Source organism: Miniopterus schreibersii (genome assembly GCF_964146895.1).
Source record: "Miniopterus schreibersii genome assembly, chromosome: 16".
In the NCBI taxonomy this organism is placed as follows: Eukaryota; Metazoa; Chordata; class Mammalia; order Chiroptera; family Miniopteridae; genus Miniopterus; species Miniopterus schreibersii.
In genome coordinates, this window is record NC_138116.1 from 640,390 (window position 1) to 666,199 (window position 25,810).

Below are 25,810 nucleotides of genomic sequence, written 5' to 3' on the forward strand. Positions count from 1 at the left end.
TGGGGCTGAGCCCACCTCCCCATCCCAGTCACTCTGTGGAGGCAGCCGGTCTCCCAGACCTGGCTTAGAAATCTCCTCGTAGGCATGTGATGGGCTGCTTATGGTGTCCGCCCCCAACAGGCTAGTGCTGTCTTTGTGGGCCTTGGCCTCTCCTTGAGGTTGCTGGTTGGCTTCTCTGGGGGTCCTGAACCCCTGAAAAGCACAGAAGTGCAACAGTGCGGCCTGGCAGGGTTTCACCGGTGGGCAGCAGGATTTTCAGCCTGGAGTTTGACCCAGTGTTCCCTTGGGGTGGGAGCAGGGATGTGCTGTCAACTTCTGCCATCTTGATGGGCTTCTCTGGGTCCTAGATGCGCAGAGACATTCCTGGTTGTACTGGGGTCAGCCTGCAGTGGAGATTTTGACTGTTGGCTCCAGATCACTTAGTGGCCTCCTCACCTCCGGCCTGCCTCTGACTTGTAGGATCTAGACTACAGTTGCTGATGGTTGTAGCAGCAGTGCATTGACTTTCATCACAACAGTCCCTAAAGAGAGGTCCTGTCCTGTCCCGGAGGTGGGAGGGACAGCTGTCCATGTCCATGCTGGGAGATGGTTATCCATCTCTGCCAGGCTGTGGACCTGGAGAGCGGAGGGAGGAGGTGGGCGAGGAAGGCGAGAGGAGGGGTTGAGAGCAGGTGTACTGAGCAGAAACTGCAGGTCATCGGTTTGGTTTATAGAAGAAACTTCTGTAGTTAGGCCGTGGTTCCTTTCAGGGGTTTTGGATTTGAAGCAGCTGCCCCTTGGGTCAGTTCTGGTCCGGCCAGCCCTGCGGTGTCACTTCCCCCTTTCCCCCTTCACCTTGGTGTCTTCCCAGTAGGTTCTGTGTCCACATGTGGCTGGTTGGTGTCTGATTGATTCTTGTTAGTTCCTTTCTCCTACTGTGAGGGTGTTGTGTTCCCTCTTCCTCTCAACTTTTCTGACACAGTGAATCGAGGGCTTTGGCCAAAGCCAAGTCTCCCAAACGTGCCCACTAAGTAAACCATGCTGTGCACCTCCCCGCCCACTCCCCTGCCCGGCTCCTGGTGACCCTGACGTGGACTCAGATTTCAGAGGAGAACCTTGGGGACAGGTCAGCTCCTCCCCACAGTGCGGCCCCAGGGAGGCCTCAGGGCCCTGGCTGCTGCTCGGGGCTCACTGCCCTTTGTCCAGGTGAGAAGACCGGCTGCTCTGTGCAGGGGGCGGTGTGGTTTCCGAGGGGCTCTCCTCCGGCCGTGCTTCCAGCCCTGAGCTCGGCCCGGCGGTCAGCAGCAGCCTCGGTGGCCGGTGCGCAGGCCCCAGCCGTCACCTGCTGCAGCCGGCCGGGTCGGGGGTCCAGCCCCTCTGCTCGCTGCTGCCCGGCTCCGGGTGGCCGTTGGCCGGAGCGCCCGTCCCAGCGGGGGCCCCGCACCACAGCCTGCGGCGCCGGTTCCGCTCTGGGATCGGGCCAGTTACTTTTTTAGGCTGTGGTTTGGTGAAAGGAACCAACACATTAACGATTTTGTTCCCTCAGAAGCCACTGAACAATTCTTTTTGGCGCGTTTTTGCCTTCCTGTCGGCTGCCTGGTTTTGGAGCGGGGGAGATGGGTGTGCCCCGGGGACATGGCCCGTCTGCTCCTGGGCTGGGCCCCGGGACAGGGCTGGGCCCCGGGACAGGGCTGTGCCCCGGGACTTGGCTGTGCCCCGGGATATGGCTGGGCCCTGGGACGTGGCTGTGCCCCGGGACATGGCTGTGCCCCGGGACATGGCTGTGCCCCGGGATATGGCTGGGCCCTGAGACGTGGCTGTGCCCCGGGAACATGGCCCCTCTGCTCCTGGGCTGGGCCCCGGGACCTGCCCGGGCCCCGGGCCTGGGCCGCGCCCGCCGGCCGTCGCACCGCGCTGGGCAGCAGCCGGGTCCGCGCGTCCCCTGAGCCGAGGAGCAGCCCCGCCCGCCCGCCCCCTCCGCCAGCCCCGGAAGCCTTTAACCAAACGGGAGCGGGCGCGGAAAGCCTCTCCTGGCATCTTAGGGCCACAGGACAAGGGCTGCGCCGGGCCCGCCCGCCCGCGCCGAGCGGAGGGAGGGCCCGGTGCGCCCCGGGCGGGAGGCGGCTCGCGGCGCCGCGCGTATTTATTGCTAAGTTATTGTCCGGGGGCGGCGCGGCCGGGCCCCGGGTATTTATTGCTGTACATAGTGTATGTTTGTGATATACAAGGTTTTCTTTATTTTGTATATGACCAATAAACGCCTTTTAAAGAGACTGGCAGGTGCTTCCTTGGGGCGGGGCCGGAAGGGCGGGGCCTCGCGCGCACGCGTCGGCGCGGGGCCTGCCGGGAGGCGGAAGCGGAAGCGCGCGTCTCCCCGGAGCGATGGCAGCCGGCGGTCCGAGCCGCTCCGAGCGCAAGGCAGCCGAGCGGGTGCGGCGGCTGCGGGAGGAGCAGCAGCGGGAGCGGCTCCGCCAGGTAGGGCGCCGCCCGCCCGCCCCGCCCGCCCCGCCCGCGCCGCGCTCACCGCCCGCCCCCCGCAGGTGTCGCGCATCCTGAGGAAGGCGGCGGCCGAGCGCAGCGCCGAGGAGGGCCGGCTGCTGGCCGAGAGCGAGGACCTGGTGACGGAGCTGCAGGGCCGGAGCCGGCGGCGCGAGGGCCTGAAGCGGCGGCAGGAGGAGGCGAGTCCGCGCGCCGGGCCGCGGGGCCGAGCCGGGCGGGGCGGGCGGGCGGGGCTCACGACCGGCCTGGGCTCTCGGCAGGTGTGCGACGACCCCGAGGAGCTGCGGCGGAAGGTGCGGGAGCTGGCCGGCGCCGTGCGGAGCGCCAAGCACCTGGTCGTCTACACGGGCGCGGGGATCAGCACGGTAGGGAGGCCGGTCCGGGCGCTGGGGCGCCCCCTTCTGGGGACCTGACCCACGGACCCGGCGCCGCGCTCTTGCGTAAAACTCACCCGCTCCAGTCTCACTTTAAAGGCGGCTCTGAGGTTCTCAACCGTCTTAGAGTAGCTCGAAAGGACTCCGTTCGAAACCTCACTAAGTAGATGAACGTCTTTAAGTCCTTGAACTCTGCAGGCACCTTCTCACTTAAAGTTAAGGAGGGTAAGGTGCTGCGTCTGGGCTGTGTGGGCAGAGCTAAGCCCCAAACTGCCCTGACTCCCCATTCATCGTTTTTCTGAAGATTGGAGGAAGGTAAGCAGAGCGCAAGGCAGCGTGAATGAAGTCGCCAGACGCGTTGGGGTTTGAGAGTCTTTATTGAGAAGCTCCCCCGGCTGTGGAACGTGTGCCAATAGCTTTGACAGTGTGGGCGGCATGTTGTTTGTCCACCGATGGGTGTGTGTTGGGTGTGACCTCCGCGTAGGCCCAGCAGAGTGGACACTGAGGATTCCCATCCCGGAGAAGCTCGGAGGTGACGATAATAAGGCATATAAGCAAATGACTACATCATGAATTTGGCTGTGTTAAGTCCCTAGAATAGAAGTCCAGACACACCCTGTGTGGGCTCGGAGCTGGGAATCCAGCCCACCCGGGTTTTTGTAGGAGGCAGCACTGAGTCCTGCCCTTGAAAGATGGGAAAGACTTTACAGGGGAAGATGAGAGTAAGACACTCCCAAGAGGGATGAGTGCAGAGGCCCAGTGGAAAGAACCCGGCAGATACATTGGCTGCTCTAACTTACAGACAGCTGGAGCCCAGGCTATCTGGTCTCCTCCCTCCACAGTCACGTGAACTCCTGCCGTCAGATTATTTCAGAGCAGTCGTAGCACTCCTTAAGGAGCTGTGGGTGACTTGTTAATTTGCTCTGAGCGTGTTACTGTTTGATGTTCCACTTTTCCACGTGAGTCAGAACCACTGATCGGGGTGGGCATTTTTCTGAACTTCAGCAGCAGGGAGTAGACGGCTCTCTGGAAGGGAGATTGTTCAGCCTGAGGAGCACAAGGCACCGGGATCCTGGCTTTGTGGGAACTTGGGAAATTCAAGTGTTTATCTTACTTGGAGAGGTTGGCCTTTCTTTGTGGAGGTAGGGCAGGGACCACTTACCTCATCAGGATGGGAGAATGTGGACAGAGGAGGGATCCCACCTAGGGGTGCACCTTTCTTCTGCACTGGCTAGACACTGGGGACACAGGTGAGCCTGACCAGTTGCCCCCTCCATGTGGACGACAGGTGTGGCTGCAGAGCCAGGCTGGAGGAGGCCCCAGAGGAAGCAGGGCTCATTGGAGTCTGGGAGGAGGAGCTAGACCAAGTGGGAGCTGGGTATAGGCAGAGGGAAGGGGCCACATGGGGTGCACTCCATCTGGGTTCCGGCAGGGTAGACTGGGAAATGCTGAGGCTGAGGGATGCATGGACCCAGTCCAAGGTTAGCCTGGAACGTGTTGGGAGAAACATTTGCTTCCTGTTTTGGGGACTCTGCCAGTGCCTATGGTGGTGCCTGTTCATTGGGCTTGTCTTCCTTCTGAACATGCAGGCAGCCTCCATCCCAGACTACCGGGGTCCTAATGGTGTATGGACGCTGCTTCAGAAGGGGAGGCGTGTTAGGTAAGCAGTCCAACTCAGACTTTCTCCGAGTGGAAGCAGGACTGCATGGGCCTGACCTCTGTTTCCCTTTCACCTGGCAGTGCTGCCGATCTGAGTGAAGCCGAGCCAACCCTCACCCACATGAGCATCGCCCGCTTACATGAGCAGAAGCTGGTAAGAGCCCTGTGCGGCTAGCTGGTGTACTTGCTGTGCCCACAGCATGGGGCCTGGAGTGGCAGCTGCCTCCTGCCTGTGTCAGCCAGTGGACTCCTTGACGACTCCTGGTTTAAGCCTTCCTCTAAGCCTCCCATGCCTCCTCCCCAAGAGAAGAGGGTAACTTTTCTGAATCAGCACGGAAAGGACTCAGGTTTCAGGAAACCTGGAGACCCTCTGCTGAGTACCTTCCACCAAGGGGGCCTTCCAGGACCTGAGACATAATGACCCAAGAGAGGGTCTGGGCCCTGAGCCCCTGCCCAGCTGAGGGGGTGGTGCAAATGTTTGCCCTCCAGGCTGCCCCAGATGCTTCAGATTTGGGGGTGGGCCCTCCTGAGTCCTGCTGGGACTAGCTTGCTGCCCAGGTTTTGCCTTTGAGGCTTCGTGCCAGGTTGGAGTTGCCCCTGGTGTGGGGTTTCACCGCTGAGTGCTGTTGCCCCACAGCCCTCCCCCTGAGTGCCGCCATTTCCCCCCCAGGTGCAGCATGTGGTATCTCAGAACTGCGACGGGCTCCACCTGCGGAGCGGGCTGCCACGTGCGGCCATCTCGGAGCTCCACGGGAACATGTACATTGAAGTGAGCGGTCCCTCTGGGCCTTGGGGGCCGGGTGTACCAGCAACCCCTGCTCACAGTGCCCTCCCCTCCTCAGGTCTGCACGGCCTGCATCCCCAACAGGGAGTACGTGCGGGTGTTCGATGTGACGGAACGCACCGCCCTGCACCGGCACCAGACAGGCCGGGCCTGCCACAAGTGCGGAGCGCCGCTCCGGGACACCATTGTGCACTTTGGGGAGAGGGGGACCCTGGGGCAGCCTCTGAACTGGGAGGCAGCCACCCAGGCTGCCAGCAAAGCAGACACGATCCTGTGTTTAGGCTCCAGCTTAAAGGTACATAGATGGCACCATGGATGGGTAGGGAGTGAACCTGCTGGCAGCTGGCCAGCTCAACACTGGACCCCAGCTTCCTATAGCCTCCTTCCCTGGTGTGTGTGTATGTGTGTGTGTGTGTGGTATGTCTGTCCATCCCTATAGGTTCTAAAGAAGTATCCACGTCTCTGGTGCATGACCAAGCCCCCCAACCGGCGGCCCAAGCTCTACATTGTGAACTTGCAGGTAACTTGGCGCTCAGAACCACACTGTTAGAGTCCCTGGGACGTTCTTGTCCTGCACTCACACACCTCAGGGGACTGGCTGAGTAGGACCCAGGCTGCAGGGCATTAGGAAGGAGTGAGGTGCTCAGCTCACTTGCCTTCCCCTGTCCCCAGTGGACCCCAAAGGATGACTGGGCTGCCCTGAAGCTCCACGGGAAGTGTGATGATGTCATGCAGCTCCTCATGGACGAGCTGGGCCTGGAGATACCCCCCTACAGCAGGTGAGGGGGCGCAGGCGCATTCCCCCTTCCCGCCCTTGTGTGAATGGGCTGTGTCTGTCTTCTCTCATGAGCTAAGCGTAGAGAAAGATCTGAGGTGTGACTGCAGTGTGGTGGCCATTGCAGGCACCAGCCAAGGCCTCCTGGCTGATGTGACTCCCTGTGGGGAGAGGGAGTCGGCCGGTGTGTGCCTGGATAGAACCAGTTTACCTCAGACAGCCTGGAGGGGGAGGTCCCTGAAGGGACGTGCTCTTGGCAATCCTTGTCGAACAGGCTCATGGTGCACTCTGTTTGGGGAGCTGGCAAACTTGGGGAAGCTTAAAGAAACTGTTCCTTAATACAGAATTTGTGATGATTGAGACATGGTGTATGTATTGAGTGAAAAGTTTACACTTTCTTTCTCTGTGAATTTTCAGGGTCTTATAGGGGAAATCAATAACTTCTTTTAATCAAAGGGTTCAAGAATTAAGGATCCCTTCACCTTCTGGGCCTGGCAATTCTTGTATGTTATGTTTGTGGTGTTCTGTAATGTGGGCCTATTGTGTACTGTACTTTTTTTTTTTTTTACATTAACTTAGCTCATTTTCCTTATCAGTGCCTATCTGTATCTTAAGTTTATAATATGTGGTTCTACATCTCAGTCAGACACATGACCTCACCGGGGAGCCTGTAGGCCACACCTCCCTAGTCAGCTGGCTTTCCTTCCACCTATAAAGCCTCTCAGTCTGGGAAGGGGGAGAGGGTCTGGTCCACCTGCCCCTGGCCTTACAAGTGAGAGGTGGGGCCCAGAGTTGTTAGTGACTTATCCCTGCTGGGATTACTGCCGCCCCACCCGTGGGTGCCTGGCTGTTAGATCGCCGACGAGGACACATTTTGCTGAGGCCGAGCTAGTCTGGGAGCTTACCCCTCTTCAGCTCAGGAACAGTGGAGCTACCACCAAGCAAAGCCTGCCATGGCTAAGACACAGGGAGGGAGCAAGGCCACCTCAGTCAGCTTTCCCGTCCTGGGGCAGGTTGTGACTGAGAGGCTCCCAGGCGCACCTGACCCAGTTCTCCCTTTTTGGTAGGTGGCAGGACCCCATATTCTCCCTGGCGACTCCCCTGCGGGCTGGAGAAGAAGGCAGCCACAGTCGGAAGTCACTGTGCAGAAGTCGAGAGGAGCCCTCGCCGGGAGACCAGGGCGCACCACTTAGCCCGGCCCCAATCCTAGGCGGCTGGTTTGGAAGGGGCTGCTCCAAGCGCACGAAAAGGAAAAAAGTGACATAACCGGGCGCCTGACTGAGACCGATGTGCACTTTGCAGGTGGCTGGAACCCTGATTCGGGATAGTGGCTCCCAGAGGCCAGGACTGCCCCGCAGGGCCTCGTGAGAATTCTTTGGGGGAGACGTTTCACCGGGACATGCTTAGCCATTTGTCTTGGTGGGACGCCCCCTTGCACTGCTGCGCTTGCCCCCCGCCCCCCGGGCCTGAGTGTTGACACCCGCCCTGCAGCCTCCTAAAGTGGCGGCGGCCGCGCCTTCCGGGGACACCGGCCGGCCACGTGGAAGCACTTGCTGCCTTACGTCATTCTCCAGGCCTGTCTCCGGGCTTCGACCCTATTTCTACTACTTACTGAAAATGTTGACTTTATAGGAGCTTTCCTGTGCTGGAATGCGGCAAGGGGCGGCTTTGAGCCGTGGCGCCCACCAGGCCTTTTATTATTAAACCTCCGCACTGTCTTCCCGGTGTCTCTGCGTCACTGCCCTTCCATCGCCGCCGGGAGCGGGGCGCCCGCTAAGCTCGCCTGGGGCCGGGGGTATTCCACGTGGTCCTGCCCCTTGCCCTCTGCCGGGGGCGAGCCGAGGGGCGACGCGCGTACGCCATTGGCTGCAAGCCGAAGGAGTGGGCGGGGCCCGGCCCTGACGGCGCACGTTCTTGGCGGCGCGCTGGGGGGCGGGCCTAGGGTCTGCAGGAGGGCGCGCGCGCACGCCATTGGCCGCTGTGAGAGGCGGGCGGGGCGGGGCTCGCTATTGGTCGCGCGGGGTGGTGAGGCTCGCGTAACGGCGCGGGCGCGGGCGGGGCGGCGGCGGCCGCTCGCAGTTTCCCAGGCGTCGGTGCTGCGCCGCGGCCGTGGCGACATGATCCGCAACGGGCCCGGGGCGGCGGGCGGCGCCGAGCGGCCAGGCCCCGGGGGCAGGCCCGCCGTGCGCGTGTGGTGCGACGGCTGGTGAGCGCGGGGCGGGGGCGGGGGCGGGCGCGCCTGGGGCCAGCCTGGCGGGGCCTTCGCCGGGCCGAGCTCGGCCGTCGTTCGGGGGGCGGCAGGCGGCGGGCTGGGGCTGCCGGTGCCCGGAGGACGCCCGGGGCCGCCGCCGCGCAGCCGGCTGGGTCCACGGCGCAGGCGGGCGGCCGGCCCAGCCGCGGGGCTCGGGGCTCGGGGAGAAGCGCCCCTGCCCGAGGCGCTCCCTCCAGCGGCGCCGCAGCCGGGCCGGCCGCCCGCCCGCGCGGGTCTGCCCTGACGGGCTTCATGGTTCCCGGGCACCGGAGGCTCGCCCCCTGCGATGCTTCCTCAGACGTGGGGAGCGAAACACCCTCATCTGCGTCCCCTAAGGGCGAGGCGGAGTGGCTTCCGTCCGTGGACTCTGACCTTCGCCCTCGCCAGGCCTGGCCCTTGACCCAACAGGCCACATCCACAAGGCTGCAGTGACTGGGGCACACCCTGGACCCAGTGCCACCTGCATTCCCTGCACCCCAAGGCTGTCCAATGTGCACAGGGTCCAGCCTGGGTGCCCCTGGATTTGGACTTCCCTCTTCCCTGACCCATGGCCAGGGCCCTGTGACCCCCAGCTTGTCTATTGGGGACAGCTGTGGTGAGATGAGGGTAACAGGTGTCATTGAGCAGAATGCCTCTGAGTGGCCTGGAGAAGCAGGGACAGCGCCGCCCACTCAGCGGGCCACCTGAGGTGGGAAGGAGTAGAGGAGCCTGAGGGCGCAGCCAGGGCCCGCAGCAGAGCATTGTGGGGTCTCCCCAGCACACAGGGAGCAGGTGGGAACCCAGCCCTGCAGTGATTGCTGTCTGTGGCCTTCCGTTGAAAGGTCAAGGTCACTCTTTTTTTAAATTTTTAAATATATATCTTTATTGATTTCAGAGAGAGGAAGGGAGAGAGAGAGACACCAGTAATGCGAGAGTCATTGATCGGCTGCCTCCTGCAAGCCCCCTGCTGGGAATTGAGCCCACGACCCAGGCATGTGCCCTGACCAGGAATCCAACCGGGACCTCCTGGATCACAGGTCAATGCTCAACCACTGATCCACGCCAGCCGGGCAAGAGTTCACTGTTAACTAGGCTTGGATTTGAGAATAAAAGCTGTAGAACCAGGTGACAGGGTGGTAGGTGGTGGTTGGCCCCAGAGAGTGAAGCCCCACTGAGTTTCTGGAGGCTGCGTGGGAGCACCAGGATTTCCAACCCAGCACCTGCCCTTGTTCATTTCGTGTTGGCCGCAGACTGTCCACCTGTCTCAGGGTAGTAAAGAGTTTATCCCACCTCTGAGTTCTATAGCTTAAAGGGACCACGCATGGTGCTTTGCATTTTGGAGGGGCCCCTGCGGGCCATGCAGTACCAGGAGTGGGGAGCAGGGGCCGTTGTGTATACTCTCCAGCCCTCAAGACCTACAGGCCTTGTCCTTGGGCACAGCCAGGCACTTGCTGAATCTGGCACTGGGCCCAGGGACCAGTGCTGTGCAGAACCGAGCACCCACCTCCCCTCAGAAAGCCCAGGCTCAGCCAGACCCCAGGGAGCAGTTTCCAGTGGTGGTTGGGGGTTCTCAGAGAGCTAAGTAAGGAAGCCACAGAGGAGCCAGCCTGCACCCCCTCACTGCCCATAGGCCACCCAGTCCTCACCCTTCTCAGCCCAGGGACTGACTTCCCTGCCCTCTCCACAGCTATGACATGGTGCATTATGGCCACTCGAACCAGCTGCGCCAGGCGCGGGCAATGGGGGACTACCTCATCGTGGGTGTGCACACCGACGGTAAGCTGGGGCTGCTATGCCCACTTCCACCCCCATGCCTGCCCAGTCATCAGGAGGAACCCCGCAACATTACCTGGGACTCTGGTTGGGTGAGGGGACCACACAGTCCTCCAGCACACCATCCTGAGCAGCTGTGCTGGCCCAAGGAGGACAGATTGCTGGCCGCTTGGGTGTGGGAGGGTGCTCCCAAGGAGGAGCTGGTGAGCCTGTGGCCCACCCCTCCATGGGTCACTGTCCTGTCCTCCCCTCTTCTCTGGCCCTAGAGGAAATCTCCAAGCACAAGGGGCCCCCGGTGTTCACGCAGGAGGAGAGATACAAGATGGTGCAGGCCATCAAGTGGGTGGACGAGGTGGTGCCAGCGGCTCCCTACGTCACCACGCTGGAGACGCTGGACAAGTACAACTGCGACTTCTGTGTTCATGGCAGTGAGTGGGCGCTCAGGGCGGGTTCTGATCACAGGCGTCATAGACCATGCCTGGCCTCCTCCTAGTTTGCGTGGCCCTGAGCCCTTTGGAGATCTGAGAGCACTGGGTCCTTCCCCAGAACCAAGCCCAGACCACGAGGGCAGGTGGGGGAGGGGGGTTGTGAGCCCCAAAGGTCTTGATGGCTTTGGGTTAACCACCCTTATTCCCCTGTGCATGTCACCTCTTAGACGACATCACGCTGACTGTAGACGGCCGGGACACCTATGAGGAAGTGAAGCAGGCTGGGAGGTACAGGTGAGTCCCACCACGGCCCCTTTCCAAGGCGGGAACCATGCAGCTGCGGCCTGTGTTTCTCATGGCCGTGACTGAGACTGGGATTGCACAGCAGAACATCCCAGGTTTCTGTCACAGCCCAGAGCATCTAGAAAATGCTGGCCTGTGCACAGCACAGCCAGGAAGCTGGGTTGCCCGTAGGTGGGCTGACCTAAGAGCTCCAATCCCACTTGTTGCCACCTCTGTCCTCAGAGAGTGCAAGCGCACCCAGGGTGTGTCCACCACGGACGTCGTCGGCCGCATGCTGCTGGTGACCAAGGCGCATCACAGCAGCCAAGTGAGTCTTTGGGGTAGGGGCAGAATCTCCATGGTCCCCCAGTAGAGGGCAATGCTGGGAGGGAAGGAGGTGCAGCCACCCTGCCCTGCCCTGCCCTTCAGTGGGCTTCTGGACAGCGGGCTTCAGTGTCCTGGGGCTGACCACATCTGGAGGGCAAGGCCCCCAACCCTCACCCTTCTGTGCAGGAGATGTCCTCAGAGTACCGGGAGTACGCAGACAGCTTCGGCAAGGTGAGTGTTGCTCTGCGCCACACCTCCACCCTGCTCCTGCCCCGGGGCGCTGACCAGGTGCTGACCAGCACTGCCTGCAGGAGGAGCAAGGACTGCCCAGGACAGGTGGCCTCTAACCAGGTGGCCTGGCCCTCTCTCCCTTTCTACCCCCTCACCTGACACCTGTCAGGGAGATGCTTTTCTCAGAAGGCTCCTCCCAGGTGACCAGCGGTGGCCTCAGGGTGCGGGTCCCCAGGAGTGCTGTGTCCACTGGCCTCCCTCCTGGACCTAGGTGGTGGTGGCTGCAGTGCCTGCTGTGGCCACAGGGTGGCGCCACAGCCCCACCAGCCACAGGCGCCACGCCCAGCCTGACCCTGCTGTGTACCAGGCACTGTGGTCAGCCTTCGGTGTCCCTGCCCAGGACACCTGCCAGGAAACAGCACCTGAGCCAGTGAGCCAGCTGGCAGGCTGCAGCTGGGGTTTAGAGCCCTGACATGTAGCCCCCACACCTGCTCTGTCCATCCCACACCTGTGCCTCCCAGAGCGGACGGGGCAGGCGTGTGCAGGCAACCTCAGGCTCAGAAGAGGGAGCAGGTGAGGGACGTGTCTGCAAGGCCTCTGTCACTGACCAGGTCCCTCTCGGCTTATAGTGCCCGGGGGGGCGGAACCCCTGGACGGGCGTGTCCCAGTTTCTGCAGACATCCCAGAAGATCATTCAGTTTGCTTCTGGGAAGGAGCCCCAGCCAGGGGAGACGGTCATTTACGTGGCTGGCGCCTTTGACCTGTTCCGTATCCTCTGGAACTGAGGGGAGGGGGCTCTGCATGTCCACACCTGTCCCAGAGAGGCCTCACTGACTTTTCGAGGCCCTGGGGTGAAGTGGCTGCAGGGGGTACTGTGGTGGGCAGGTGAGGGCAGCTGCTCCTACTCCGTTACTTGTTCCTGAGCCTGGGCACAGACATCGGGCACGTGGACTTCCTGGAGAAGGTGCATGGCCTGGTGGAGAGGCCCTACGTCATCGCTGGCTTGCACTTTGACCAGGTCTCAGCCCCGGGTAGTTGGTCATGGGGGCCCGTGAGTGGGCACAGGTAGCCCATGGGGAGGGAGGCCTTGGATGCTAATGGAGGCAGAGAAGACGAGCTGGGGCCTCTTTCTGGGGCAGGGTTGTCCTCTAGGCCTCCCCACACTGTTGGGTCCCCACAAGGGACTGCTGGCAGGGTACCTGTTGACCCACCTCCCCTCTGGCCATAGGTGGTCAACCACTACAAGGGAAAGAACTACCCCATCATGAACCTGCATGAGCGGACGCTGAGTGTGCTGGCTTGCCGGGTGAGTGATGGCCGGCAGGGCGGGCCTGAAAGAGCAGGGAGGTGGCCCGACAGGGGGTCCCACTATGCTGCCTCCCTGAGTCCCTGCATCCCCACTGGCAGCCTCGACTGGCGTTTAGGGCCATCTCCTACCACCCTTCAGCCTGGTGGGGTCCTGGCTCACCAGCTGTGCCCCCTGTCCCCACAGTATGTGTCAGAAGTGGTGATTGGAGCCCCCTACGCAGTCACAGCAGAGCTCCTGGACCACTTCAAGGTGAGGCTCCCAGTGGGCTGGGTCCCAGGGAGGCTGGGCTGAGGCAGGAGTGGGCAGTGGACAGTGGCAATGGCTGCCTCCCTGGGGGCAGTGGGCCATGTGGGGTGGTGCTGGGAGCCACCCCACATGGCCCCTGCCCCCTGCTTCCTCTGCAGGTGGACCTGGTGTGTCACGGGAAGACGGAAATCATGCCAGACAAGGATGGCTCTGATCCATACCAGGTGGGGTGTGCTGGGCCAGAGCCCCTGGGCCTGTCTGGGAAATGGGTGTGGTGACCGTGGCTGCTCTGAGGGCCTCACGGTCTGAGGAGGCAGGAAGCTAACAAGTAGAGTAACTGTCCCCACTGCACTGGGGCAGCTGGGCAGTCTCCTTGGGGTCCAGAGGAGGTCCCTCATCTCCTCCCTTCTCCCGGCCTCCAGGAGCCCAAGAAAAGGGGCATCTTCTGTCAGATCGACAGTGGGAGCGACCTCACCACAGACCTCATCGTCCAGCGCATCATCAAGAACAGGTGAGGCCTCCGCTGGGCTGGTGGAGCTGCCATAGTCCTGAGGTCCCGCTGCACACACAGCTTACCCCCGGCTGGCCCCCAGGCTGGAGTACGAGGCCCGGAACCAGAAGAAAGAGGCCAAGGAGCTGGCCTTCCTGGAGGCCATGAAGCAGCAGGAGGAGCAGCCCGAGAGGGAGCACGGCGGTGCCTTCTGAGGAGGGGGCGGCCACCAAGAGCCCTGGAGTGGAGCTCGGCCCGCCCTGCCCTGCTTCCTGCCTTGGAGTCTGGCTCACGTGGTTTTAACAAAGCTGCTGCGGCCCCCTCTCACCCGCCTGGCCCTGGAAGGGCCGGTGAGGAGGTCGCCGCCCCCCACCTCCCTGCAAGGCCCCCTTTATAGCAGGCCCTGCAGAGAGGGAGCCCAGCGAGGTGGAGTGGCCAGCAGGCAAGAATCGTAGAGGGTACCTCTGACGCCACCCTGCGTGCCCGGGGAGACCCAGCTTCCCTCTTCCTGGCTGCTCTGCTGTGCCCCGCCCCCCTTTGCAACCCCCAGGAGCTCCTGCAGACCCAAGCTGTACTTCCTGGCCCCCCAATTCGGTGAGAGTCCACTTCAGGGGAACAGTGACCCAAGGGGCCGCCTCCTGCACTGGCACCCTCTGCCCTGCACTGCCTCCCTGGAGCCCTGAGCTGGCTCCAGGACCCTGCCCTGCTCCCAGGCCAGCTTCCTGCTCTCCCCAGACTTTTCTTGACTTTGTGCATAACTCGCTGATGTGCAACCGAATAAACCTGTGGGAGGTGCTCTGTCAGGCTTTCGGCCCCACTCCCCACCACCGGTGGCCCAGCAGGGGGGAGCGGCAGGCGCCTAGCAGTGAGGAAGCCCCCAGATCTGGGTCCCCGGGCCCCGGGGGCTGCCTCCCTGTTGCAGGCATTAACAGGCAGGGGGGAAGCAAGAGCCGAGCAGGTTCCCTCCGGCCTGGGGTCTGTCACCAGGACAGTGAGAGGCTAAGTCCCTGCAGCTCCACAGAGGCCACCCTGCGGGGAAGACTGAGGTCCACAGAATCTCAGGGTCTCCTGCACGAGTCAGACCCACTGGAGCAGCCCAGCGGCTACAGGGTGCTGACCTGGTCCCCTGGGGAGGGGTGGGCAGTGGGTTGGTTGGTTTTCTGTCCAGCCTTATTTCTGTTCTTCAGCTACTGGGGGTGGGGGGTGCACCCTGTAGTCGGCCCCATGGGCGCCAAAAGCCCCCATGCCCTCCCTCTAGTAGGAGGTGGGCTTGTTCTTTCTACTTTCTTTTTTTAAATTCTGACCTGAGGATGTTTTTACTGATTTTAAAGAGGAAAGGAGAACATCAATGTGAGAAACACCAGTCGGCTGCCTCCGGTACCCACCCCAACTGGGGATCGAACCAGCACCCTTCTGGTGTGTGGGACCACACTCCAGCCAACTGAGCCACCTGGCCAGGGCTCAGCTCTGTCTTGAGGTCTACCTCAGAAGCCCCAGCAGAGAAATGAAGCCAGGTGACCGTGAAGGTCCACACACACAAACCCCCTCACACACACCCGGCTGGGCAGGCTCCACCCACTTTCCTACCTCCCCAGGTTGGGGGCACTAAGCTGAGAGGCACAGGGCCCTCCCTGCACCTCCATCCCATCTGGGTGCCACAACTTCAAGAGCCCCAATTTCAAGAGTCTCCACATTTAGACCCTTGGGCCTCAGGGACCCCCTGAGCAGGGGGACCAGACAGCCCCCCATAGACTCATGATGGGGTAGGCCGGGGAGTGGCCAGTGGACTCTTGGATGCTTGAGTCAGCCACAGGCCTGCCTGGGGCCCACCACAGGGTGGCACCCCAAGGTGGGGACTTCCCCAAAGCTGCAGCCAGGGAGCCCCAGCCAGGGCACAGAGCCTGGGAATCCAGGTCAGTGCCCCTGGAGATGCATCTCCCCAGGAGCAATGGGATTGTGAGTTACCCCCACAGCCTCCCTGAGCAAAGGGTCCCAAGGCCCAGGAGCTCCAAGGTGTGGCAGACACCCCCAAGAGAGGCTCAGGCCCTCCCTCACTTGAAGCCCCAGCTCGTGCTCTGAAGGAAACTTGAAGTCAGTGTCAAGGGGTGGGGGGAGCAGGAACCAAGCTGTTAGATCCCCCCCCCCCCCAGTTAGCCTGAGTGCTGCCAGCAGCCTGCAAAGCTGCTCGGCCCTCCCGAGGCGCTGCCTGGCGCCAGGTGCTCTCGCTTACCTGGCTATGGGGGGTTCCTGGGCAGCCTGCGCCTCGTGGACCACAGGTCTGGCTGCCCCCTCCTGGCAGAACCAGCCTGTTCACTGGCCGGCACCAGTTCATTGCCTAGGGCACAGCACTGAGAGGTATGGGGGCTCCATGGAGAGTGGCCCCAGAAGCTGCCGTCCAGTAAGGGAGACTTTGGCCTGAAGAAACCCAGGACTGGAGGCAGGATCACCTGGGCGGGATGGGCGGGTCACCCACAGGGGACTGGAGCTGGCTGAGCAGCCTCGGGCCGGCCGGAGAGGTCAGACACCTGAGCAGCGGGGGCTCCAAAGCCCAGGAAGGCGGGGCGCTCGGGCTGCTCCTGTGCGCGGTTCAGGGGGCCTGGGGGCCTGGGGCGCGCAGTGTACTCCCGAGCATGGTCCAGGTTTGGGGACAGACCCCGGGCCCCCCACTGACCGAGCTTGTCAGGTGACCACCGCGGAGGTGGGGCGGGCGGCGGGAGCCGGTCCGATTGGGCTCGGGCGCTGCCACCGTCGGGGCGCGGGCGGCACGAGTCCTCCTCGCGCTGGGAGGCGGCTCTGCAGGGTCGGGGTGACGCTCTTGATGCAACCGGTCTGTGGGCAGGAGGGGCTGAGGGGCGCCCCTCGTCCCCCGCCGCCCGCGCCCCGATCCCCGACCCCCCGCACTCCCGGGGCTCCGCGGGCTGGAGCGCAGCGCGGGGAGGGTCCCGCGCCCACGGGGCTCCGAGCGCCGCGTTCCCGGACCCGCGGAGCAGGCGCTGGGCCCCTGCAGGCTTGTGCCACGCGAGGCCGGGGCGTCGGCTGCAGATGGGGACGGAGATGGGACGATGGGGACAGTGAGGGGACGGCGGGGAAGGGGCGTCAGGCTGGCGCCCTGGGTCTGCGGCGCGGACATGGCCAGGGGCCTGCGGGGCGCGGGGGCCGCACGGGGACCTGTCGTGCCCCGCAGGTGGGTGCGGGCTCAGGCTGGAGGCGCAGGGGGGCGGGCGCAGCCCTGGTGGGGCCTGACCCGCACCCTCCGCACCCCTACCGCGGTCCCGCCAGCTGCTGCCGGGAGGGGGCGCCCTGGCCACTCCCGCCGCCCATGGTCTGGCCTCGAGGGGCCTCAGGACGGAGCAAATGCGGATGCCCTGAACCCCCAAGCAACCTGAGAGCGCCCCAGCCCTGAGTCGCCCCCCGAAGTCCCCCGCGCTGAGGCGGGAGAGCCACTGACCACACTGTGGCCAGGAGACAGCATCTCCGGCCCTAAAGAGGACCTGACCCCAGGGCCACAGCTGCTGGAGAAGCACCAGAGCCCAGAGGGCTGCGCTGGCAGGTCCTCCGGGAAGACAGGGCGGGCAGCAAGGCCAGGCCCAGCTCTGGAAACGTCCATTCTGGGGTTGGCAGAGGCCCCGAGACAGACACCACTGCCCAGCGGAGGCGCTTCTGTTGCATACCTACTACGTGCCAGTGTCCAGATGAACTGGACCCAGGCCCTGACCGAAGCCACAGCTGAGTGGGAAGGCTGAGCTGTGGCTGGGCAGGCAGAGGGCTCACGGGGGAGAGGTCAGCAAAGGCGAGGTGTGGCCGGGGGAGAGGTCAGCAAAGGCGAGGTGTGGCCCGCTGCTGGGAGCGGGGAGGGCTGGGAGAGGGCAGCCTGAGGGGACGGGGTCCTGAGCTTCCCAGGAGGCGGTAGATGCCCGGACTCTGGGTGTGTGTAGGGCCCGGTGGGCAGCTCTGTGTCCAGCTTGAGGAGACCAAGCAGGCCCTGAGACAACCAGCCTGGAACCCAGGAAAGTGCTGAGGAGTCTGAGTGGCAAGAAGTGTGGGTGGCCCCCAGGAGGGCACTACGTGACCTGGGGCAGGCTGGGAACCCCCATGGGGCTGAGAGTACCTGTCAGGCAAGAAGCAGGCTGATGGGCTGTAGGCCTCTGCACCAAGGTTCCTTTGCTTCCCGTTGGCAGGAACGTACCCCAGGGCCTTTGCACCTCCAGGCCCTTCCAGCCCCTCCTGCCCCTGCTCTACCAGCTGATCCTGCCATCCTTTGTCTCCCAGAGTTGTGACTCAGGGCCTCAGCTGCACTGCAGATGTTTATTCATGAGAGTTTTCATATCCACACACCGAGGCCACGTCAGCGCCAAGGAAACAGGCAACCAGAGGCCTCTAGCAAGGTTCAGGCAGTTTAATGAGTTTTAGTTGATAAAAGTGTCAACACCGTGACTGCAAAAACAACACAGCTCCAGTCCTTGCTTCACCCCGTCTTGGCCGCTGGGCGCCAGTGTGCAGGCCACTCATTCCTTGAACTTCCATTCTTGGCGACACATGGGGCAGTGCTGCTGCACCTGCTGCGCATTCAGCCACTTGAGGATGCAGTGCATGTGGAAGCAGTGGGAGCATTGGCCCCAGACCAGCGGACAATCGTCACCTGGCACCTTACCTGCACGGGACAGGATAGGGTGTGGGTCACGCAAAGCATGCAATAGCCAGGTGGGACCAAGACGGGGAACCCAGGACATTAGACAGGGTGGCCAGGGCCTCTCAGAGAAGACAGGTTTCAGGAGAGTCATGATTGATTCTGCAGCAAGGCCACCCCCGTGTGAAGGTCTGCATGACCCCTGCTGAGTGAGAACAGCTGGGGGGGGGGCGCGGGGGGAGACACGACTCAGTGGCAGGAAGAGCTCTGGCCTGGCCCACAGCCCCAACTGCTGCCTTCCAGGACCTGGGCTTCAGCAGACACATTGTAGCTTGGCCATATGACCTGCGATGCCACGGTTGTGCCATGACTGTCACACGGCTCAGCAACAGCTATGCCTCTTGACCAAGAGCAAGAGGCTGGGCCTTGGGACCTGGAAGGTTCCTTCCTGAGGCAGCAGGGACCTGGTGCAATACATGGGAGTGGGTTGGGGACACTAGGGTTTAAGGCCTGGCCTGTCGCAGGCTGGGAGTGACCATGGTGCCACCTTCCATCTCTTCTCCATTTCTGGCCTGAAAAGGTCCCACTTCCAAGGCCCAGAGCACATGCTGCTGGTACTCCACCCCACACACCTGGAAATGCTACCTACCTAGAGAGGGCACAATGACCTCCCCCAAGTCCCAGACGAGGGTCCCACAGTCATGGAGGAGTCCAAGCTCACCGCCCCCACCCTGTTCTCCCAGGGGTACCTTCCCCCCCACATCCCTGCCTTGAGATCCTCTACACCTATGGAGCACTAGCTGTATCCAGATGTGATGGTACACAAACAGGAGGGACCACACGGACAAGTCAGGGCCAGGTGAACGGGACATCTTGTCCAGGGAGCAGCTCCGTTTGCAGCATGTGCCCTAACTGCAGAGAACAAAAACTGCCTTTGCACCTCTGTGCCCACAGGGCCAGGCCTGGTTGCCTGTGGTCCTGGTCCTTCCTCTTTTTTTAAGTGATTTCATGGAGAGGAAGAATAGAGGGAGAAATAGAAACATCGATGACAGAGAAATATCGACTGACTGCCTCCTGCGTGCCCCCCATAGGAAATTGAGCCCGTTAATCGAACCGGCAACCTCCTGGTGCATAGGGCAATGCTCAGCCAACTGTGTCACACCGGCTGGGCCGGGTCCTTACTCGACACCAAACATGGGGAGGTATCATCCTGCAATATGTTAAAGAAATAACACACTGGCCAAGCAACACAAAAATGTCGCTGTCCTGACACAACCACCAGAAAGCTATATACTTAGCAAATGCTGGGCTCTGCAGGCCGCTGGGACCACCTTTAACACAGGTTGCCCCACCCACGTCACCTAAGGGGACCACCACAAAAATGCTTTTGAAGACTTATTTTCAGAAGGTAATAAGCTATTGCTTAGAAAGTTACAAGTTCTTGCCCCCTCAGGCTCCCTTGCCTCTGTGGCACCCTTGGGAAACAAAACTAAGCCCTGGCCAATTTTCTCAGTGGTTAGGGAATCAGCCCTAAGGATCTCGGGCTCCATTCTGGTCAAGGGCATGCACCTGGGTTTCTGTGGCCAAGTGTGGGAGGCGACCAGCTGATGTTTCTCTCTCACTCTCTCCCCCTTCCGCTCTAAAAGTCAATAGGAAAAAATATCCTCAGGTGAGAATTAAAAAACAAAAAGTATAAAATAAGATAGATTAAGTAAAACCTGATAAAGTAGAGCCAATCGATGACTCTCTAAGGCTACGGCCCCACCTGTTTGACTCAGCAAGGATTAATTCCTGGGTGATGAGATTTCCTTTCAACCAAAGCAGATAGAAAGATTAAGCCTAGACTAGAATAGCACTTGCACTAAAACTCAATGACTGTCCGAGTTCCACAGTAAGAAGCAAAGCCCTGTTATCTGGGCACTCGCCTAGCCCCAGGAAAACGGCTGGTCACTGGGGCAGTGAGGAGCTCCTCATTAGCTCCCAGGCCCTGCTTTCCTCCTGGGACTCCCTCCGTCCCCTAGGCAGAGTCCTGACCCTTGGTTCTAATCTAGGTTCACGTGGTCTGACTAAAAACTCAACTCACGGGTGCAAAAACCTGCTTTTGACCTAAACAGACAAGAAAACATTTCTACTTTGCAAAACGGAACAGACTGGGGACAAAGGGACCACAGGGAAGAAACCCAGGAAAGCCCGACGGTAGGCACTGCGCAGGGTGACGGGCACATCAGCTTCCTAAAGGGGACGGGTGTTCAAGATTAAACAGCCAAGGGGCAGAGCGACGACGGCGGAGTGGCGGCTCAGCCCGCCCGGGGAGGGACAAGACTTTGGGGACAAGCGGAGACACGTGCACAGGGACTAGGCGCGGGCAGTGGCCCTGACGGATGCCGCCCGATGTGGCTGCAGGGACGGGAAAAAAGTCGGGGTGAGCCAGAGACGGGGCGGAGGGAGGGACGAGGCCGCCTGTTGGTCACCGACTTCAAGACGCCCCCGCGAACCCGGGGAGCAGACGCTTCCCGGTCACGCCGCGCGCGGGCCGGGCGGCCTCACGAGGGGCCCGCTTGGTTCGAGAATTTCCAACCGGGTTCGAGCCCGTCCCCGCCCCGTGAGCTCCCCGCGCGGCCGGGCCCCTCGCAGAGCTCCCCACGGCGCCCCGAGGAGCACCGGGCCCGCCGCGCCCTCCTCGCCGGCTCCCCCGGAGGGAAGGCCCCGGAGCCGGGGCACCGGCCCGCCCGGCGCACTCACAGTCGGGGCAGCAGCCGTTGAAGGCCATCCTGCAGATGCCGCAGTTCTCGTCGTTGGCCACCCAGAGCCAGGTGGCCACGCCGTTCCAGCACTTGATCTTCACCTTCATGGCGGCGGGGCCTGCGGGCGAGGGGAGGGGTCGCGGCTGCGCTGGACGCCGGGGGGGTCCGCCCGCCCGCCCGCCCGCGAACCCGCTGCAGCCGCCGAGGGGCGGGGGGCCGAGCCCCGGGCACGCACTCGGGGCGCTCTAGCTCCCGGCGGTCGCCGCCCACGCGGCTCGGGGGCGTCGGACGCGCGGAGACCCCGCCCCGCTGGCCGCGCAGGAAACCGCCCCCCGCCCGGGGTCGCCCCAGGTGAGGGCGGGAAGCGCGGGGAGCCCCGCCCCGAGGCCGCGCCCCGTCCGCCCCCGCGCCCCGCACCGAGGCCGATGTAATCGCGCGCGCCCCGCCCGCCTACAGTTGGCAGCGCCGGCGCCCGCGCGGGAAGGTACAAAAACGACCGCGACGGCCGCCCAGCACCTCGCAGGGGCGCCCGCCGAGCCCCGGGCCCCAGCGCGCACGCGCCGCCCCGCCCCCCGCCGCGCCCGCAGCCAATCGGCGGCCGCTCCGAGGCCTCGGCGCCGGAAGCCCCGGAGCGGCGCCGGAAGTGACGAGCCGGCGTGCTGACGCGCGGGAGCGAGCCGAGGCCGATTCCGCGCCCGCCATGGCCGACAAAATGGATATGTCTTTGGACGACATCATTAAGCTGAACCGGAGCCAGCGGGGCGGTCGCGGCGGGGGCCGGGGTCGAGGCCGGGCCGGCTCCCAGGGAGGCCGCGGCGGCGGGGCGCAGGCCGCCGCCCGAGTGAGCCGGGGCGGCGGGCCCATGCGGAACCGGGCGGCCCTGGCCCGCGGCGCGGCGGGCGGCGGGGGCAGGAACCGGCCGGCGCCCTACAGCCGGGTGAGCGCCGGGGCCCGCGGCGGGGCGGCGGGGGCGGCGCGGCGCGCGGCGGGCAGGGCGGCGGGCCGGGCGGGACCGGTGGGCGTGGGCGCCGGCCGGGCGGGAAGGTCGCGCGCCCGCCGGCCCAGGAGGCGGAGACCCTCCCCGCCTTTGTTTGGGCTGAGCGCCGGGCCTCGTGGCGGCGGAGCCCGAGGGGACGCTGGGCGCGGCCGCGCCGGCGGCGGGAAGTGAGGCGGAGGGAAAGGAGAAGTTGCGGGACTCGGGGCCCGGCGCCGGCGGGCTGTAGGCCCCTCTCTGCTCCTTCGCCCCGGCCCCGCGGGGGAGGGTCTCGCCCGGCGGTAAGGGAGGCAGAGCCCTGGGAGGAGACTCACGTTCCTGTTCTCGTGCTTTTCTCCCCTGCAGCCGAAACAGCTTCCCGACAAGTGGCAACACGACCTCTTCGACAGCGGCTTCGGGGGTGGTGCCGGCGTGGAGACCGGTGGGAAACTGCTGGTGTCCAATTTGGACTTCGGAGTGTCGGACGCTGACATTCAGGTGAGGGACAGGAGCTTCTCGGTGGGCAGTTCACCCCGCGCGGAATCGGTCGTGCTGTTTGGGATGTGGCCCTGAACCCCCCCCTTTTAGGACAGTGAGCTTTCCCAGGCACCCAGGGGCTAGCCACTGCCCCCCCATAAGGGGCCGCTGGAGTGCAGCGCAGAGGTCATGCTGGAGTTGAACCTCGTAGGCCGTTTGTGCTTGAAAAGGCCCTCAGCCTCACCCAGGAGCCGTGCTCTTCCTACTGCACCTGTCCTGTGGGCCAGTGTTCTCAGCCAGAGCTTCCAGTTCCTAACAGGGACAGAGTGGTCGAGTGTGAGTGGTTCCCGTGTTATTGGTAGAGCTAGGCTGCTTGCTTGCTTTATTTGTGTCCGTTTTCATGATTTGTTGGGAAGAGGAAGACCTCCCTCTACAGAACCGACAGCACAGAAGCAGGACAGCACCGCGTCTCTCTGGCTCTGTTTGCCTCCAACCCTGTGTCTTATGTGTGTCGTTTCACTTACCGCCCGCCACCCCCACCCCAGGTCTTGTTAGTGGTCTGCTTTTCAAACCCATCTTTGGTTGAAGCCTCTTAAATTTTTTTAAGATTAACGTTATTGATTGAATCCTGAAGGCATTTAAACTTGTTCTGTGGTTAAGTGACGACACCTTGGGGGTCAGCCCTAGAGATGCCCAGGTCAGGGTGCTGGGCCGTCCTGGGTTCAGTTTCCCAGAGTTTAGCTGTGGGAGGACAGAGCAAGGCCGGTGAGCACTCACAGTGTCTCAACACTTTTTTTAAGGTGGTTTCTGGCATCCACTGGAAACCGCTTTTGGTGAACTCCACTTCCCGCTGTGTGCCTGCGGCCGGAGTAGCCCCACACTCTGGGTTCCCTCTCCAACTCCCAGCCTGCCTGAGGTCAGGGCAGTTTCCATGGCAGCGCTTGACTTCAGACTTTGCGGCAGGCTTGAGTAGGAGGAGAGGGAAAGGTGAGCCAGAATCTGCCCTGGGGGAGGGGCTGGGTCAGGGCTCCCAAATCAGTGGGCCCTTTGAGCTGGTCCACATGTCTGATGGTGGATGGTGTCCCTTGTTCTGTGATCTTGGCCTTTGCTGATTGTTGGCACAGTCCTCGGATGTGTTGTGAACTCTCCTTTGTTGGAGGAGACAGCGACTTCATCTCGTGCCCCTCACTGGTGGGCTTTGTGATCCTTTACCTGCATCATGGTACAGATGTCAGGTCCCCAAGTTGGCAGGAGCCCTCAGGCCCAGCTGTTCCTGGAAGTTGCTGTCCCGCCTGCCCCATCCTTCCCCACATCCCCCACTACCACTGTCCTGCCCCCATACCTTTGTCTGCCACCCAGGGAAGTACCCTCAAAGTAGCTCACACTTCCAGGGACTGTTCCTGGGCCACTGGAAGGAAAGAGCTTTGCTGATAATTGTTCTTTCTGACTCCCAGGAACTCTTTGCTGAATTTGGAACTCTGAAGAAAGCAGCTGTGCACTACGATCGCTCTGGCCGGAGTCTGGGAACAGCCGACGTGCACTTTGAACGGAAGGCAGACGCCCTGAAAGCTATGAAACAGTACAACGGTGTCCCTTTGGACGGTATGTTTGGGTTTGGACCCTGGGAGGATGAGGGGCTGGCACCTGTCCGTGCATGAGTGTGGCTTACTCCTCTGGTTGAGGACACTTCCATTTGCTCCCTTGTCTCTTCCACCTACCACCTTTGGTGCTGCCCTACACACCTGGACCCTCCTCTTGTGAACCCCCATCCAGCAAGCTACATCCCTCCCCCCCTTCAGCTCCTTCCAGAAGTCTTGCTTCTATGAAGCCACCTCAGAGCTGCCATAGTGCCTCTCTGAGTGTGGGGCTGTAGTCGTAAAGATAGATACCACTTTTCCTTCTGTCTGGTTGTCCACACTTTTCCACCTGTGAGCGACACCTGCCTGAACCGGACTGAGAAGGAGCGGGGTGTTGGCGGGTCATTGTTTGTGCTGTCTTGTTCTCCTCCTAGTCTGTCCAGGCCATCTGTCTTGGCAGGAGTTTTGGAGCCGCTAGGGACCCTTTCTGGTGCCTACACAGAGACAGTGCGGCACCCTGGGCGGGTTTCGGGGCTCTGACGGGAATGTGCCCTCTTGTGTTCCCTACCACAGGCCGCCCCATGAACATCCAGCTTGTCACCTCACAGATTGACACACAGCGCAGACCCGCACAGAGGTGAGTCCCGGGCACCTGGACAGGACTGGCAGTGGGCTCACGTCAGGCCTCTGGGAATGTGAACACGCCCCCTTCTCACCAGTGTAAACAGAGGCGGGATGACTAGAAGCCGTGGTTCTGGAGGTTTTGGCGGCGGCACCAGGAGAGGCGCCCGCGGAGGCAGCCGGGGCAGAGGCAGGGGCACCGGCCGGAGTTCAAAGCAGCAGATCTCTGCAGAGGAGTTGGATGCCCAGCTGGACGCTTACAATGCGAGGGTGCGTGCTGGGCGAGGGTGGCTGGGGCTGGCCTGGGCCTGGAGGGTGGGGGCCTGGACCGGAAGGGTAGGGTGGGGGGACTCCTCTTGAGTGGAACCTTGTCTCCTGTTTCAGATGGACACCAGTTAAACACCAGCAAGTCCGTGCATGGAACTGGGCCTAGACATCTCGTCCCTGCTCCCATGGGAGGCGCGGGCTGGGGCTGTGCGGCCAATGATGGATTTGTTTCTTCTGTTTTAAAATAGGATTTAAAACTCATGTAAAGATTTTTTTTCATTTTTTTTCTTTTTTTTTTTTTTTTAAATTCTGAAACAGACCTGTTTTGTACCGAGTTATTTTTGGGATAAATTTTACTGGTTGCTGTTGTGGAGAAGGTGGTGTTCTCACCTTTGCCATAATAAACAGAAACGTGTGTAGAACTGGAGCTCTGATTCGTTCCGCTGGCAGAGTCCTTGTCTGGGCCACAACTTTGGTGCCAACCGGGGTGGGGGGCTCTGCTGGCATCTGGTATCCTGGTGGGGGGGGGCAGTGCAGCCGTGGGGGCTGCCTTCCATCTGTTCCTCAGGTCCTAACCCCGTGCTCTGACCTGGTAGGTGGGAGGATGTGGAGCAGTAGTCTCCCTACCTGCAGCCACTTGTCCACTGCCTGTACCGTGTGGTGTGGGGCAGCCACCTGTGTTGCTGCTGAATTTCAGGTGACTGGGCTGGGCTATCCGTTTTCTCTGGTTCTCAGAAACCTGGCATCAGCAGCTCTGACTGTGCCTCAGCACTGCCTCCTGGGAGGCAGCCCACAGCTCAGGTGGCTCCCAGGTCCCCATGGGGCTAGAGTGAGTCACACAGGAGTATGACTAAGGGGCGGCCCTTTAACTCTCAGCTCCAATGCTGTCACTGCGGAGCCAGTGGCTGCCACTTTCACAGCCTGTCCATGCTGGGTCCTGGGAAGAGCCTAGCCCAGCAGGGGCGGACCAGCAGATGCTTGGCTTTAGCGGCTGTGTCCTGAGGGGTGGATGTGATAAAGGTCAGGTCATCCAGGCAGAGGTGGGTATGTCCCTGAGGAGGTGGCCTTGGGCTGAGCAGGCACAGGCTAGGCTGGGAGACTGCCTTGGGAGATTGTTGACAGGAGAGACCAGGTCATC

The 25,810-nt window shown here is 62.2% G+C and overlaps 4 protein-coding genes across 9 annotated transcripts; 3 read left to right on the plus strand and 1 right to left on the minus strand.

Moving 5' to 3' along the window:
* Positions 1-2,315: 2,315 nt before the first annotated feature.
* SIRT7 (sirtuin 7) lies at positions 2,316-7,797 on the plus strand. The gene is made up of 10 exons (XM_081162394.1): positions 2,316-2,454; positions 2,520-2,657; positions 2,739-2,843; positions 4,442-4,512; positions 4,593-4,665; positions 5,182-5,280; positions 5,354-5,590; positions 5,735-5,815; positions 5,968-6,074; positions 7,138-7,797. The coding sequence occupies exons 1-10, from the start codon at positions 2,362-2,364 to the stop codon at positions 7,334-7,336; spliced, it is 1,203 nt and encodes a 400-aa protein (XP_081018520.1). The 5' UTR covers positions 2,316-2,361; the 3' UTR covers positions 7,337-7,797.
* A 325-nt stretch (positions 7,798-8,122) lies between these two features.
* PCYT2 (phosphate cytidylyltransferase 2, ethanolamine) lies at positions 8,123-14,182 on the plus strand. Of its 3 annotated transcripts, XM_081162750.1 has the most exons (14): positions 8,127-8,276; positions 9,988-10,076; positions 10,340-10,501; positions 10,729-10,795; positions 11,027-11,111; positions 11,297-11,341; positions 11,488-11,541; positions 11,971-12,109; positions 12,277-12,359; positions 12,570-12,647; positions 12,834-12,899; positions 13,055-13,120; positions 13,319-13,407; positions 13,490-14,182. In XM_081162750.1, the coding sequence occupies exons 1-14, from the start codon at positions 8,188-8,190 to the stop codon at positions 13,599-13,601; spliced, it is 1,224 nt and encodes a 407-aa protein (XP_081018876.1). In that variant the 5' UTR covers positions 8,127-8,187; the 3' UTR covers positions 13,602-14,182. The 3 variants fall into 3 exon arrangements, with proteins under 3 accessions (XP_081018877.1, XP_081018876.1, XP_081018878.1); XM_081162751.1 differs by lacking the exon at positions 11,488-11,541 and having other exon boundaries at positions 8,123-8,276; XM_081162752.1 differs by lacking the exons at positions 11,488-11,541; positions 11,971-12,109; positions 12,277-12,359.
* A 3,585-nt stretch (positions 14,183-17,767) lies between these two features.
* On the minus strand, positions 17,768-22,153 carry ANAPC11 (anaphase promoting complex subunit 11). Of its 4 annotated transcripts, none has more exons than XM_081116169.1 (3): positions 22,066-22,153; positions 20,756-20,875; positions 17,768-18,037 (listed from the first exon to the last, which is right to left on the minus strand). In XM_081116169.1, exons 2-3 carry the CDS (start codon positions 20,862-20,864, stop codon positions 17,892-17,894), a joined length of 255 nt encoding a protein of 84 aa, XP_080972295.1. In that variant the 5' UTR covers positions 20,865-20,875; positions 22,066-22,153; the 3' UTR covers positions 17,768-17,891. The 4 variants fall into 4 exon arrangements, with proteins under 4 accessions (XP_080972295.1, XP_080972294.1, XP_080972297.1 ...); XM_081116168.1 differs by lacking the exon at positions 22,066-22,153 and adding an exon at positions 21,212-21,318; XM_081116171.1 differs by lacking the exon at positions 22,066-22,153 and adding an exon at positions 21,175-21,311.
* ALYREF (Aly/REF export factor) lies at positions 21,409-25,094 on the plus strand. The gene is made up of 6 exons (XM_081116167.1): positions 21,409-21,694; positions 22,097-22,228; positions 23,662-23,809; positions 24,358-24,421; positions 24,504-24,675; positions 24,790-25,094. Exons 1-6 carry the CDS (start codon positions 21,458-21,460, stop codon positions 24,802-24,804), a joined length of 768 nt encoding a protein of 255 aa, XP_080972293.1. The 5' UTR covers positions 21,409-21,457; the 3' UTR covers positions 24,805-25,094.
* Positions 25,095-25,810: the final 716 nt, after the last annotated feature.

What these genes read in the sequence shown, in the direction of transcription:
- SIRT7 (XM_081162394.1), top strand. Translation starts at nt 2,362, where the DNA reads ATGGCAGCCGGCGGTCCGAGCCGCTCCGAGCGCAAGGCAGCCGAGCGG. An exon ending in TCTACATTGTGAACTTGCAG is followed by an intron (nt 5,816 to 5,967) that starts GTAACTTGGCGC and finishes CCCTGTCCCCAG; the next exon opens with TGGACCCCAAAGGATGACTG. An exon ending in GAGATACCCCCCTACAGCAG is followed by an intron (nt 6,075 to 7,137) that starts GTGAGGGGGCGC and finishes CCTTTTTGGTAG; the next exon opens with GTGGCAGGACCCCATATTCT.
- PCYT2 (XM_081162750.1), top strand. Translation starts at nt 8,188, where the DNA reads ATGATCCGCAACGGGCCCGGGGCGGCGGGCGGCGCCGAGCGGCCAGGC. An exon ending in CGACTTCTGTGTTCATGGCA is followed by an intron (nt 10,502 to 10,728) that starts GTGAGTGGGCGC and finishes GTCACCTCTTAG; the next exon opens with ACGACATCACGCTGACTGTA. An exon ending in ACGCAGACAGCTTCGGCAAG is followed by an intron (nt 11,342 to 11,487) that starts GTGAGTGTTGCT and finishes TCTCCCTTTCTA; the next exon opens with CCCCCTCACCTGACACCTGT.
- ANAPC11 (XM_081116169.1), bottom strand. Translation starts at nt 20,864, where the DNA reads ATGAAGGTGAAGATCAAGTGCTGGAACGGCGTGGCCACCTGGCTCTGG. An exon ending in CAACGGCTGCTGCCCCGACT is followed by an intron (nt 18,038 to 20,755) that starts GTGAGTGCGCCG and finishes TGTCCCGTGCAG; the next exon opens with GTAAGGTGCCAGGTGACGAT.
- ALYREF (XM_081116167.1), top strand. Translation starts at nt 21,458, where the DNA reads ATGGCCGACAAAATGGATATGTCTTTGGACGACATCATTAAGCTGAAC. An exon ending in GGCCGGCGCCCTACAGCCGG is followed by an intron (nt 21,695 to 22,096) that starts GTGAGCGCCGGG and finishes TCTCCCCTGCAG; the next exon opens with CCGAAACAGCTTCCCGACAA. An exon ending in CAGCGCAGACCCGCACAGAG is followed by an intron (nt 24,422 to 24,503) that starts GTGAGTCCCGGG and finishes CCTTCTCACCAG; the next exon opens with TGTAAACAGAGGCGGGATGA.